The 15,569-nt window shown below is 41.1% G+C and overlaps 2 protein-coding genes across 3 annotated transcripts in view; both read left to right on the top strand.

The window, feature by feature from the left end:
* Positions 1-7: 7 nt before the first annotated feature.
* Positions 8-13,693, top strand: ephx4 (epoxide hydrolase 4). Its single transcript, XM_005919813.3, has 7 exons — positions 8-641; positions 3,946-4,031; positions 6,084-6,241; positions 9,024-9,152; positions 9,485-9,588; positions 10,860-11,008; positions 12,251-13,693. The coding sequence occupies exons 1-7, from the start codon at positions 399-401 to the stop codon at positions 12,489-12,491; spliced, it is 1,110 nt and encodes a 369-aa protein (XP_005919875.1). The 5' UTR covers positions 8-398; the 3' UTR covers positions 12,492-13,693.
* Positions 13,694-15,192: 1,499 nt separating this feature from the next.
* Positions 15,193-15,569, top strand: part of btbd8 (BTB domain containing 8) — a 28,039-nt gene continuing 27,662 nt past the window's right edge. Inside the window, exon 1 of one of the 2 annotated variants that reach the window (XM_005919811.2) lies at positions 15,193-15,287. The gene's annotated coding sequence lies outside the window, so the exon portion shown is untranslated. The other variant, XM_005919812.2, reaches the window with a different exon arrangement.

Raw genomic sequence — 15,569 nt, 5'->3', positions numbered from 1 at the left:
TTGCCATAACAGCGTGAAGCCGTGGTGCTTTGCAGTGATTTTTTTTCCTCCGGAGGTTTTGCTGCTTAACAGCGCCTCTTAGCTGTTCAATGTAAATCAACGTAAAGCTCCGCATCGAGACGCTTATTGCTCGATTTCGGACTTGCCTTGTATAGTCAACAACACGGTCTCCTGCCAAACAGCCACGGCTGTCACACGCACGCGTGAAATCTGACGTGATGCTCTTGCCACCGTCCCATTCAGCCGCTTGTTGGGATCCTCCCTTCAGACAGTCGTGCGTATGCGCTGGTAAAGAAACGACGGCATTGTCAGAGCGGTGTTTAAACAGAAACGACCAGTTAACAGAAATCAATCAATAGGTAACGTGATCCGGGCTGATTTCCTGCGGCAATGTAAAGATGGCGAGAGTGCTCCACAACTTGCTGATATTTTTAATCAGTCTTGCGCTGAAAATCAGAGTTTTGGGGTATTGGTCATTGATATACGGTTATTGTGCTCTTTGCGCCATCGTAGCCCTGCTGAAACTTTGGTGGAACATCGTTTTAAGGCCGACAACAACCTTCCAATGGGTGATTCGTGAAACTCCCCCGGCTTGTCTGAATGACACGTCCTTGGGAACCCACTGTTATGTTAGGATCAAGGTAAGAGACGCGCACGCACTTGGACATGAAAGGTGTCTGTAAGGGTAACAGCCTTTGTGTGTGTATGTGTGTGTACGGACGCCAGGGTGTTCACGTGTAAAAAAAGCAAAAAAAAAAACGCCTCAACACCTTTCCGCCGTGTCGCGTCGTGAAAATCCAAACGGGGCCCGATGTTTTAGCACAATCTCGAAGCGTCTGTTTGTTTTTGCGAAGCGCTTCTATTTATTTATTTGTAATGTTTTTGGTGGAGTCAAGGCTTGCTGGCGCGGAGCTCAGGTGGTGCTGAAAGAACAGCTCCTCCGCCTCACGTCTCTGCATGCAGCGTGCTGCCAGCCTCTAACTACCAACCTACAGTGTGTGTTCAGGATTATGTAATTAAAATATCAAAGCATGTCCCGATGTGAGGGGTGGAAGAATTATTCACATCCTAGACTTCGGAATGACTACCAACACAAGATGTACTTAAAGCATGACAAGTACAGCAGCATGTACCTGTCATTCTTATATTATGGGATTGTCATTAGTAACGTATTAATATAAGAAGGAATTCTGATCTACTTCATGATCTGTTGGAGAATAGCAATGTGTTTAAAAATAAATGTTCCACAAAAGTAGCAGAGAATGACAAATACCTTAAACAAGTACTAGAATACATGTACACTGTTTTAGCGCAAGAACACTCATATGTGCCTGTTAAAGCATGTGCTTCTTAATCATAAACCAAAGTTTTCCATGAGCAAATGAATCTGATCTGCAGTGAGCACAGTGCATGAAGGGTTTGGTTGAAAACAACACGGTGCAGGGGAAATAATTAAAGTGAACAGAATAAATCTGCTGACGTGTAACCATACAAGAAAGAAAAAAGTACTGGAAGTATATGTCCATGGAAGCAGATTACTTTACAGAACCATAAAATTGCAAATAAAATTTGATCAAATATTAAAATGAATTGGGATGAACAGCTAAATATCCATCCATAATACCATTCATCCACTCCATCCATTGTTTCCACTTATCCAATTCAGGGTTGTGCCGGAGCCTATCCCAGCTGTCATAGGGCAGGAGGTAGGGTACACCCGGGACGTGTCACTAGTCCGTCACAGGGCTGATACAGAGAGACAGACAACCTTTCACACTCACATTCACACCAATAGCCAATTAGAATCACCACTTAACCTAAAATTCATGACTTTGGACCGTGGGAAGAAGTTAGAGTACCCAGAGGGAGCTTGCAGGCATGGGGAAAATATGCAAACTCTACACAGAAACCCTCTGCTGTCCGGAGGATTTACTGTGATGTGACAGTGCTAACCACTGTCCCACCATGTCACAATGAGAGGCTAAAAATAGTAAGTAAAATTCAAAATGAAGAAGGGAAAACCTGCATTTCTGCTCTGTCTGTCCAGCTCACTGACAGTGTCAACAGAAAAAATAATATTTATAACTATCCTGCTCACACAAAGAAAACTTGTACACATACTCAAACACATTGGAAATATCAGCACAAATCCTGCTGACCATCCAAAAAGCACATCACTCAGAAATCTATCCTAATATTTGCTAAATCTGCAGAGACTGTGGTTTTCTGATATATTCAGAGAAAGATCCTCAGATCCTCCAAAGCACCTAATCCCCACTAAATAAAAACAGAGAAGCTTTTCTATCTGACACTTAATAACACCTCAAGGTGGGGATTGTGGGGGATTGTCTTTCTCTTTAAATAGCCCAATAATATTGCTTTCTTTGTATTTGATTTGTTTTATAATAGACTCTAGTCCAAGCAGTAGCATTTTGAAGTGCGCTAACACCCATTTCATTTCAACATGTGACATAAAATTCATCAACAGAATTATAAAACTATATGTATTAGAACAAAATCATTCAATATACAAGTACCTGTCTGATACTCGGTTTTCTTAATATAATGATTACTGCGGATGTTATTTTGCATCACCTGCAATTTGATCCTAAGTGTAGCCGCGAAGCCTCTAAACCAAGCAGAGCAAGCACAATAAAGTGACCCTGAAGTTTCTTGTTACAATGCTTCGTTTTGCTAAATAGGAACTAAATCTGCCCCCACTGCCTAAAAACAGAAACACCTTTGGCTTCTTATTATCTCACTTGAGCTATTGAACTTTATCAAGAACAATCAATTCAACTTTATCAGCTGACTTTGACTGTAGAATATGCCCAACTTAAATCCATCTTAGCAACACGTCTGTAGAAGCAGGAGTTTGGTGATATCACAACTAAGGAAGCAGTCCTGCATGTAGCTTACACAAGTGTAGTGCAGCAACCTGAAGCTTCAGGTGGGTTAAGGACTTTAGAGTAAAGTAGGGGACTTTTTGTGTCAGCCCGCTATTGCGCAGCTTTCCTCTTTGCTTCTGTTTAATGCTGAAATCTATTCCAGCTGTTGTAGGGTGAGAGGACCTTTGCATCAGTTTATTGCAAAGGTCTAAGCCGTATTTTCCTGTTTTTGATTCACCTGACTGCCTTGTGTAGAGATGCTTCAATAATCTCAAGCCTACAATGCGCACTTAAAGTATTTGTTGTTCTTTCTCAGAACCCCAAACAGTAATATATGAGAAAGAAAAGCAAAAAAATAAAAATCCCCACATTTCTGAGGCACAGCTTTGATATGTTTCTTAAAAAGATTTAAAAAATCAAACCCTGTTAAATCTAATGAACTTCCAACTATTTAAACACAAGCGTTTACATCAACTTGTTCTTCTTCTCTACTCTCACTTTTTCCATCAGATGGAAATATTGTAGGTGTCTTCTGCATAATTTTATTTATCTTTCATCAGCCTTTAGTTTGACATATTGGGGACACTGCTTGTCTTGTCTTTAAACTTTCAAAATGAAACATTTGCATATTAAAGCACTTTAGATTATTTAGGAAGATTAAATGTGGATGTAAGAAATGTGGGCAGGTGTTGTCATAATTTTCTTTTGTGTTAAAATTACACATGTACATTTAAATGTCTACAAACATTTCCTGAAGGAGTCTTGAAGTTTGTTAGAGCACTTAGTATTCTGCAGAAACAAATTCACAAGAGTGTTTCAGGTCCAGTAAACATGATTTTACAAGCTTGTGATACACTGATTCTTATTTAATGGCTCAAAAGAAAACGAGCTATTCCTGTCTTGTTTCCCCGTAGTAGTTTTCCCTGCAGCTCCCCTCAGTAACAGTCACTTAGGAGCGCTGGCTTGTTCCGTTGTGTTCACTAAATGGCTTTGGATAAAAGTGACGGCTGAAGTGTTCATGTGCAAATGTGTCTTTGTGTGTCTTGTTTCTGTGCAGGAGTCTGGCCTCAGGTTCCACTATGTTGCTGCTGGTGAGAGAGGAAAGCCCCTCATGTTGTTTCTGCACGGCTTCCCTGAGTTCTGGTAGGTCAGAGGCAAATCAGGGTCAGAGTAACAGTAAAAGCTTCTCTAAACCAGACTGTAAGATGTTGTGTTGTGCAGTTGTATTTGGTATTTGCTGCATTGGTCATCTCTCTAGAATTTCCACTATGAGGATTCCTCCCTTGCTCAGCAGCAGTGTTAAATCTCTGCGATCTGGCTGTGGGCCTGCAAAAACAAATCCAAGCCAGCAGAGAGGAGTCCTCATTCACAGACATGATTTGCCATCGGGGGAAAGGGGTCCAAAGCATTCAAGCTCTCTTCCTCCTGATATGAAATGAAAAATGATGTTGAGTGTTGCGTCTGGATCAGGGCCAAAGAGCTTGTCAAGAACTGTAAGCCCGTCCATATCTCTAGCATGCTATCTAAGCTGCGGACAGGACAGGGATTAATTAACGATAGAGGGGAGCTCTTTCTGCTTCACTTGACATATCCTTCAGAGGAACGATGAAACTGTACTGAGGTGCTTGGAAAGAGTGCTTTTTAAAATGTGCTAATTCCCTTTCAGAAATAAGAAAGATGAGACTTTGTGTTCAGGAGGGGGATGGAGGGCTGCAAGGGGCTTATTTTCCTTCAGCCCTCTTCTGTATTCAAAGATCTAAGGGTTCAGAGCCGGGATCTTATCCTGACTCATCAGAATCACAGGCAGGGCTTTGCATTTTGCTTTCCCCCCGTTACTCGGCTGAGGAGGAAGAGGACAAGGAGGAGGGGGGCTGACAAGATCTTCAATTAGGAAGTCATCCCAGTCCACATCAGTGGGCGGATTAGAATCTAAAACAGCTTCTATTATCCAGAGGTGACCTTCACTCAGCTGGAAAGAAAGCTGAGTGCTAGTTTCTAAAAGAGAGTTTGCAAAGTTGGTTTGTAAGAATCGTAATCGCGGGGAAAGGCCTGTGAACACACTTGCGTAATGTGCTGTTTGGACTTAGAGACTCCAGATGTTTAACAGAAAGGGTCTGTGTCATAGACTCTGGGACTGGAGATAAAAAGACAAACAAAAGGCTTTCCATTTTGTTAACTTATCCTTCCTTGCATCTTCTCACCTTCTGTGGCCTGGAAATTATATTCCTTCAGCTATCAGTTCCTTAATTGCTCCTGAAGGAGAAAGAAAGCTTGTGGAGGAGCTAGGAGTGAGGAAGCACAGGTGTGTCCTAAGCAAAAGTCCTTTATCAAGAGGCATGATGGATAAATGCCGTACGTCACCATAGAAAACATAGTGTTTACTTTGTTGTGCTTCTCATGCTAATCCTGAGAAGAGACGTGAGTTCAGAAAACCAGGGAAGTTGCTAGAATTGTTAAAAACACACATATTTACCCTAAAGAGAGAAAATAATTTATTACGCAAATCATCCATATGTCCATACCTTTATTGCTACTTATTCAGGTCTCTGTCAGACAGCAGTTTAATCAGAGATACTCAGATCTCGCTCTTCTTGGCCACCTCTTTCAGGGGGACACTGTCTTAAGCCAGCCAAGAGATATAATCTCTCTGCCCTGGGGTTTTCTCCCAGTGGGACATGCCTAAAACATCTCTAGGAATTAAGGATGCATGCTAGTCAGGTGCCCGAAGCACCTCAACTGCCTTGTTTTGAAGTGCGATGTTGCTGTCTAACTACATTAGGAGAAATGGAAGAACCCCTTAAAGAGGAGAATGGGCTTTAAATCCACCATAGTAGAAAATGAATGAATGTTTGAGCAAAAGTAAGACTGTAGAAGGGGTTCATAAAGTGTTTTGGGCACAAATTACTTTCTTGCTCCTTAGCTGTATAAATGACACATTATCTTCACGCTTTTAAAGACATTAAACACTGTCCCCGTTATAAGGTTTCTTTGAAGGTTTGAAGTCTAATTTTAGATCCGTTTTGAAAGCTTTTGATAATTTGTTACATAACTGTGATTTTGTTTTTACCTACTTATGTATTATATGTAATATAAATGCCAATAAACTTAAATTGAAAAATCTCTATATCCATGAGAAACAGGCATTAACCTGCATCGTCTTGTCAATAATACTTGTCAAATGTGTGTGTGCCTCAGGTTTTCCTGGCGTTACCAGCTGCGTGAGTTCAAGAGTGAATTTCGTGTGGTGGCCATCGACATGAGGGGCTACGGGGAGTCCGACCTGCCGCTCTCCACTGAGAGTTACCGCTTCGAATACCTGGTCACGGATGTCAAAGATATTGTGGAGTACTTAGGTGAGGAAACACGGGAGAACTGTGTGCCTGTAATCTCGGAATCAGTCCGAGGAGCGGAGAGTGTTTTGACAGCTATTGGGTCAAAAATAAACTTGTTTATCAATGTTGCGCCGTGGACAGCCTTCAGGCCTGCAGCACGGCATGACAAACTTCCTGTGACTCATTCTAAGTGAACATGGGACACTGCAGATACAGAGCCCAAAGCCTGCTGACTGCGTGCTAACACTGGCAGGGAGCTAGCCTGAGGTGGTGTGCACATACCAGCTAATGATTATCTGGCCAGAATGACAGTTTTTGCTCTTTAACTGGCCAACGTATCTCAGTGTTTTTCCTGTCATTTCAGCACGGCTTACACACTCTATCAGGTAATCTGTCTCAGCCCTGAAATGTCGCTGAAGATTGTGTTCAGTGGACATGAGCCCTTTCATTCTCCTTCACACCTGTCGCCTCACATCTAAATGTGTTAACACGGCTGTTTCAGTGTCAATTACAAGGAAGCCGAAAAGGTCGTGTCTTGATTTTCCTGCATAGTCTTTGAGGTGCTTTCTTCACTCTTTTCAGTATCAAAGAAAATTTCTGTTTTATTACAGCAATATTTTACTGTAGGAGTTCTGTAGATCTGGAAACGCAGACACACGGTTAAAATGAACCAAAACGTGGGCATGAAACTCTGTCGGTCGCACTCCTCCATGGTAGCCAAACACAAATGGAAGACACACGAAAGGCAGAGGAACTGTTAGCAGCATTTTCATTTCAAATGCAGTTTGAACTTAAAATATAGGGCTTCAAATAATCTCTCTAAACTGCTGCCTACAACCTTTCTGGTTATCTGACGCTCTTGTTCTTGTCCATTTAAGTTTCCTTGTAGCACTGTTGAAATTTCCAGGACTCAGCAAGTACCTAATAATCAAAGATGAATCAGTTAAATGTGACAGAAGAAGGCGTAAACATTGTTAAACACTGACGTAATTCTGCCTTTTAAACTTTTCTGAGGTAAACAAATGAGGAGTGATCATAAAATTTTGCAACCCAAACCATAAAAATTTAAAAAAAAACTATCACTGCTGAGGAAAAGCTATTTCCTCAGCAGTGATACAACTTTACCAGCCCTACTTTCATTTTCAGATCACTTTCCTTTTTTAACACCTGGAGTTGGTGAACTTTGTGATCACATCATGTGTTACATTTACATTTTCATTACTTCAAAGTCATTCATAGGTAATATCTGGCTCTTCAGTTTAGTGTTATGTTTCAAATTTCCTTTTATCCTTCAGGTAGTGACTGCATGATCAAGTGATGATCAAGGATTGGAAAAGCAGTCAGGAAAATGGAAGGATTAAACAAAGCTTTCTGCAGCTGCCTGTTGCAGCTATAAATTGAATCAATGAGAGGTGAAACTCGACCACAACAGTCAAGCTGTGGCCTGTAACATCAAAACATTAAGCTGAGAGGTTGTGCATCTTTGAAATGCTGGAAGGAACTGCAATCAGTCTGTAACGCTCTGTGCACTGCACAAATTAAATTGAACCATTGATTTTTTTTTTTATATTGTAGCTTTTTAAAAAGCCACAAGTGTTCTATCACGATGTTTTGCATCTCGTTACATTGTTCTGGCTGTCCCGGTCAATTACCTAACAGGTTTTTGGGAGCTAAGCACTCAGTCATGCACATTGCTGAGCAAATCACTTAATGGTCATTTCAGTGGAAGAAGGAAAGCACTGATTGTTTGATAACTGCTCTTCTCTAATCTGTGATCAACTCTTAGAGCCAATGAGAGCCACCCAGCTGCCTGCATTCACAGAACACATGTTATGCTAGTTACCATGTCGGTAGCAGATTTCAGCGTTTTCAGTAAACTGCTAACAGCCCAAAAGGCGGACAGAGACCGAAAGAGCCGTGGTGCTTTGTTATTTTCCAGATGTAGTTCCCCGTCTAAGATTATAGACTCTTCCTCTGTAGCATAAGCAACATCAGTGGGGCCTGCTGGGGTGATTCATATTAGTAGGTGTAAATGGTGCGACCTCAGGTAAGGGGATCAGTTTGTAGCAACTGCAACAGTAATGTGATCAGACTGAAGCCTTGACTTTGGTCAGCATTTGGCTGAATGTCATGAAATCCATCCTTTGATGAGTGTAAATGTCCTCTGAGAAAGTCAACAGTGATTTTCAGGCAGTGGCTTTTTTTTATTTATTTTTTTACACAATGGACTGTATCAGTGTAACAAAGTGGCTAGACCCTGTGGCATCACCCACTGTGTCGATTTGGGGCTTTTTATCCTCTTTTTTTTTTTTTTAACCGTAAGGGACCATTTACGAACCAAAGGGCCAGTTGCATGAATCGTATTTACCATTTTGCAGCTATAGCACAAGCACAGCAGACAGCTATGAAATTACACTGATGTAATTTCGCTGGGTGAATTTTTGGTTTATATTTTTTTTTTATTTTTCGGATTTGAATGAAGACATCTGACAAAATGACCATTGCATTTGCCAACAAGTGTTCTGTAGCTCAAAACGCACTCCGGTACTAAATATATTATGACTTAAACATAGTAAAATAATGCTGCAGACACATCCAGTTCAACCCAACAAGAGTTCAAAGTACCCCACTGACATCCTGTATGTAAGAAAGCAGTCGGTATACAGCTTCAACCAAAGCCATTAAATCCTCCCTGCTGCTGCTCACTATGTTGGCTTCACTTTTGAGCCACAGACATTGTTGCTTAGGTTTAACGTTAGAATGGACTTCCAGCTTCCTTCATTCGTGTTTTATTTCTTCCAAGGTTACAACAGATGTTGCCTCGTTGGCCACGACTGGGGTGGGACCATAGCGTGGCTGTTTGCGATTCACTACCCCGAGATGGTGACAAAACTCATTGTTCTCAACTGTCCGCATCCGTCTGTGTTCACAGGTATGATTTCAGGACGGTGTGCTGGAAAATCAGTATTCTCCATACTAATTAGAGAAGCTCTGGTTTGACTCTTGGGTTATTACTGTAATTATTAATGATAATTAGGAAGTGTTATTACTTCAGTTGGATGTTTGCATCCATCTGGCAAATCCTCCTCTGCATTAAGAGCAAGTTGATGAGACACTAATTAGAGGAGGCTAATATGAAGCTGGAACAGCTGGTTTAAATGGTGCAGACAGAGAGGCACTGAGTTATCATGTCCACAAGAAACCTGCCCTTTAATTATGTCGAGAAACTAAATGTCCCCTTTCTTCTCCTTTCCTCTCCTCCAGATTATGCCCTGCGTCACCCGAGCCAGCTGCTGAAATCCAGTCATTACTTTTTCTTCCAGCTGCCCCGCTTCCCGGAGCTCATGCTCTCCATCAATGATTTCAAGGTGGTCTGTTGTGTGTGGACTTTCAATGTCAAGGTCGTGTGTATGCGTGTGTGGATGTGCATGTGCAATAGTGTACCCCGCACATTACGAGCAGTGTCTATTTTTGGTGTTTACATCAGGTCAAACTGCAGGAAATGTGTGGATTACAGATTATTACAAAATAATATCCGGATTTTTTAAATATTGTTAGTAATTAATCATTTAATTTCTTATTTTCTCAATTTTGTTATCTTCTTCTTCCCATTGTTTAGAAGTAATTGTACTTAATATTATCTTGTCTTTGTGTTAGAAGATTTACAAATACACACAGTTTGTATTTTATCTTTCAGTGATCAGATTCTAGTTGTTCTCTCAGTATTTCCGGTGCTTGATTATTCCCGGAGTTTGATGTGAGGTTGCCACTGTTCTCATGTCTGTTCATTAAATATTAAGCAACAGCTGGGAGCTTAAGCTTACCTTAGTTAGCATGTAGACTGAAAATAAAGACTAACCTGACTCAGTTCATCAACAGCTAATTAACACATAGCGCATAGGGCAGTGCCTCGGGTTATTTTTTGTAGCTACAATTTACAGACTACTAAACACCTCATACGCAGTTAATCAGTTGTTGTGAAAGCAAAGACACAGAGAAAATGCTGATGTGTTGAAACGAGTACAGCTTGCTGTGTCTGTGTGTGTATTGCTGTTAGTTTAAAACAATGATAAACACCTCAAACCAAGTCTTTCCTTTTTGTAACTGCCCAGATTTCCCTGCAGTTTTCACCACAGGCTGAGGATTTCTACAGTATACCATCATTGATTTGCACATCACACATGCAGGAAATAGAGAAAAGGTGAAAGGTTAGCCAAAATATGACAAACACTCATCCAAACCACCTCAAACTCAAATCTCCGCTTATTGTGAGTTTAATGTTACTGTAAAACTAAAAACTACTTTCTATTTAAATTCCTTGCTTTATAATTATTTAAGCTTTTCTAAGACACTGGTGTTATATCACCTAGTATAATCAGTATGTCAGAGTTTTGCTAATTAAATGAAAGAATGCTGCCATATGCTCGCGCTGGTGCACAGCATGCAGTGTCGTCGAGCCAGCAGAGAGTCAGAGAGCCAGAGCTGTGACTGAAGGTCATCAGAGCTGATTTCACCACAGAAGTACCTTTTCTGACTCGCGTTACAGCGACATGGACGTCCTTCTGTGAATGCTGTCTAGATCAGAACGTACCGCCCATGCAAACATCACTCAGTGTTTGCTGCTGTGTCTCTGCTGCAGGCTCTGAAGGCTTTGTTCACCAGCCGCAGCACAGGGATCGGCAGGAAAGGCCGATGGCTCACCGCAGAGGACCTGGAAGCCTACCTGTACGCACTCTCACAACCGGGAGCTCTAACAGGAGCCCTCAACTATTACAGGAATGTCTTCAGGTGGGGAATTCACTCAGCCAAGGATGGATTATCTCTTACATTAAAATAGGAATACTGAAGATCAGCAGTATGCACAGTTCAGTTCTAAACATTCAGAGAAAGCGCTCCACGATGAGCTGCAAGGACAGGCCCAGTGTTTTGGCACCACAGTCTCAGCTGTGACTGCCACGGTCATGACAGCTGCAAAATAAATGAGCAGTAAACTGCCAGACACATAGCAGAAAATAGCTGTTTTAAATGTTTTTTACTCGTTGAGTTTTTGTTCATGCTTGAAAAGTAATTTTCAGTTGTGTCAGTTTAATAAACGTTATGTTCTACGCTCCAAGGATAAACGAGGTTTTTGTTGTGTAGTTTGCATTTAGTAGCACCATCTACTGTCAGAACTCTGGGGGAACAGAAAACTGAGCCTCTACTTCTGTCAGTGCTACAATACTGTCTCATATTCACATTCACATCTTTCCTACATGTTTACTGGCAAACAATGGTCCGCATAAATGAGATCAAAGAAAATCTCAGTGCATGCAATTTTGACATGTGACCTATACATGCATGGCTGAGCGGGCCATCTGCTCCCTTCTCAAGCAATGAGTTATCTCAGAGTAGCTTTTGTATGCTTACGTAAAAGAAATCTCAGTGACCCATGCCCACTTAGTCTGTCTGTTCGTGGATAGCATACCTAAATGTAGAGGGGACAAAAATAGGTGAATGCACAGTCAACATTCAGCCATCCTTTTAAATGTATATCTGCTTTCTGGTCTGAGACAGGATGGAGGCTGGAGGACGTCTCGGCAGAAGCGTGCCGTACTGCATGTGATGTTTAACAACTGTGATACTACAGAACAGGATGTTAAATTAAGACCCAGGTGCTGCGGGTCCATCGGAAATCTGGTACATGACATGAATGGACATGAATCCCTCCATCCATCCATTCTCTTCCACTTATCCTTAACATGGTTGTGAGGAGCTCGGAGTCAATCCTAGCTACATTAAATATAGTTTAATGTTGCTGGGATAAATATAGTTTTGTGAAGTTTTTGTGCCGTCTGAGAGAGAAGTACTCTGTCGGGATAATAAGGTACTCTGAGGTCGTGTGAGATACGATGAGGCTTGATTGTTCTGAACTTTGTATGTAAGGAGAAGGATTTAAAATTAAATTCTGGAGATAACAGGAAGCCAGTGAAGAGAATATGGGACGAATGTGATCAACTGAAGGCTTTTCATGTCGCTCCTTTCTTTCTGTAGCTCCCTCCCTCTGAGCCATAACCACGTCAGGTCTCCGGTGCTGCTGCTGTGGGGAGAGCGGGATGCCTTCTTGGAACAGGAAATGGCCGAGGCTTGCCGCCTCTACATCAGGAATCATTTCCGTCTTAACATCATTTCCGGGGCCAGTCACTGGCTGCAGCAGGACCAGCCCGATATCGTAAACACCCTCATATGGACCTTCCTCAAGGAGGGCGAGGGACGTAAAAGCTACAGGAACTAAATCCACAGCGAGGCCTCCTCCAGCACCTCTCCTCTCCCCACTCACTCCCTGGAAGCCTGGAATGTGCCTGTGACACCAAGCAACATAGTGATAATGCAATCATTCTTTAAATCTTTCACGTTTCAGATATTTTTTAAAGAAGTCAGTCGTAAAGGAAGAAATCAAAGCACACTTCACCAGAGAGGACACCGAACAGTACGCGTGACACATATTCAAGATGTTTTTTGCACACGACATCCGCCTTAAAGTTTGTCGGTTTCAGCATTACAAATGTGTGGCAGAATCTCCTTTGTGACTTGTATTGTGTGGTGCCTTTTTAACTTTCGAGCTGTCGCAGTGTAACGATGTCCTGCGAGACTGGGGATGTGGCGTCGCCTGCTATACTTGTGTGTTTCAACGGGTCGCTCCACTCCACTTTGGGCACAGTCCTTTGGGAGGCGTAACCCTCCCACTCCTTTTATCAGGTAGTGTTGCTGAAAAAAGCTTTTTTTCCCCCTCGAAGATTAATGCTCAAATGTAGAGAATGTTATCTTCCTGTATAGAAATGTCAGTGATGGTTGACTATTGTACTATTTTGTATCTCTTCCTACACACTGCATTTTGAAATTCACTGAGCCAGGTCTACACCATTTGATTTTATAAATAAACTAAGTGTCAAACTGTCAGACTTCACTGCTTTTTTTAAAAAAAAGATAATAACGGATTTGAAGTTAAAAGCAGAAAACCTCCAGATGCCCCTCTGTGTGTCTGTTACTGTCTCAGATTTAAAAAGAACTACCAGAAATAGCAATGGATGCTCTGTTAAATATAGCACAGAGCTGAGTGGCACTGCATATTTATACCTCCACTGTGTGCAAACAGAAATGTTCATGTGGAAATAAGGTGAGATGTGTTCATCAGACAGATATTTACAAACCCGATTCCAAAAAAAGTTGGGACGCTGTATAAATGAAAGCAGAATGCAATGATCTGCAAATCTCATAAACCCATATTTTGTTCGCAATATAACACAGAAAACATATTGTGTAAACTGAGACATTTTACTGTTCCATAACAAGGATTGGCTGATTTTGAATTTGATGACGGAAACACTTCCTTAAAATGTTGAGAGAAAGACAACAAAAGGCAGCGAGTGTAAGCGGTACTAAAAAGACAACTGAAGGAACAAACTGTAACATTATGGGCGATCGTGGCTCAAGAGTTGGTAGTTCGCCTTGTAATCTGAAGGTTGCTGGTTCGAGCCTGGGCTTGGACAGTCTCGGTCGGGCTACAATGTAGCTTGCCATCACCAGTGTGTGAATGGGTGGATGACTGGATGTGTAAAGCGCTATACAAATACAGGCCATTTACCATTAGGTTAACTCGTAGCAGGTCAGTCACACGACTGGGTATAAAATGAGCATCTTAGAGGGGAAGAGTGTCTCAGAAATGCTTGGGTAGAGGTTGACTAACCTACAAAAAAATTGTGGAACATTTTCAGAATAATGTTCCTCAGCATAAACTTATAAAGACTGAATATCTCATCACTGACAGTACATAAATTTTTCATAAGATTTGAAGTATCTGGAGTATACTTAGTAGTAGAATAGTCGGGTGCTAAACTGGCCTACTTGCTTCCAACTCAGAACTTTTTGAACCTCATGAAATGAAAAATTGCAAATCATTGCATTTTGTTATGGTTTACTTTTTATACAGGTCTTATCGCTTTGCCAACACACACTCACTCACTGCTGTTCAGGTACAGCATGTTTCACACCATGGGACACAATATTTTCATGGTTTTTATATATATTTATGTAGAAATCTCAATAATTGCTATTTAGGTTAGGTGCAGTTTTTTACATTCTGAATAATCAAATGTTGCCCTCATGAATGACTTACGTTTTGAGAATACAATAAACATTATATATTCCTATATAACAAGTATCTACATAAATAATATGTAAAACAGCACTATAGTTATTAGAAAGTTTACCGTTTACTTTCATTCTCACATATATAGTGATTATACCGAGTCTATGCCCAGTGCTACATTATTCGTATTTATCAATTTTTCTCATGTACAGTACTGTACAGTGGCATCATAAACTCGGACTAATAATCCGGGATGGAACAATGACGTAAATGCTACTAAAGCGAGCTAGTTCATTTGCTGCCTTCACTGACTCCGGTAACTCAGTAGAAAACAGGTTTATATTTTCAGGTTTCTATTAACCGGATATTATAATGTATGCATATTTGAAACAAAAACAAAAAAACCTTTAGCTTTTTCAAAAGCAACAATTTTTATATGACACTGTGAACCACAATAAAATATGAAATATTTATCGGTGGGTTTTCACTCTAACTTTTCATAATTATGTTTTTTTTCTAAATGTGTTGAAATCTTCATATTCCTGCCATATATGCCCGCTCCAGTACGCGACCCTCCACCTTCTAGTTGTTTGATAATTCTAGGTTTTTCTCTTGCTAATGTCACTTTAGCATGCTTTCATTCTTTCTGTATTTATAATCACTTCTACTGTATAAAAGAAAATAGATTTCAAAATGTGGAGCTACATTCCATGTCTCTCATCTCTGAAGTATTCACCCAAACAAACCAAACAAACCCGTCCATTCTTGTGTTTGTCTGTTTAGAATAGGCTGTACGTGAATGCATCGTTTTCTTTAGCTAGGTAGCTTTTTAGGTGTACTGCGCATGTTCCGAAGCTTCCGGCTTGTCCACTCCTTTTTCGTTTGACAAACCGCGTCGTAGTGGGTGGCGAACAGCGTGTAGCAGTGATGTCAACAACATTGGTCAGTGGGTCAGCATATTCATTTATTTTATCCTTAACGAGCAGTTACCGAGCCTCGTGCTCGCAGGCAGCTATCGACTGGAGTTAATTTGTGCAGGTGTATTTTTTGACGAGGGTAGTTAAAGGTTAAAGGGGGTAGCTTACTGTTAACGGTAGCTCCTCGTAGCTAGCATGCTAGCAGCCAGAGGAAAATGAGATTGCTTTGCTTACAGTACCAACTGGAGCCCACAGAGAACGAGGAAACACCTGAGCTAGAGCAGGTGAATTTGGGCTCCGTGTATTT

Source organism: Haplochromis burtoni, unplaced genomic scaffold (assembly GCF_018398535.1).
Source record: "Haplochromis burtoni strain Fernald_Lab_line unplaced genomic scaffold, NCSU_Asbu1 Contig_13, whole genome shotgun sequence".
Classification (NCBI taxonomy): Eukaryota; Metazoa; Chordata; class Actinopteri; order Cichliformes; family Cichlidae; genus Haplochromis; species Haplochromis burtoni.
This window is presented reverse-complemented; position numbering and strand designations above follow the sequence as displayed.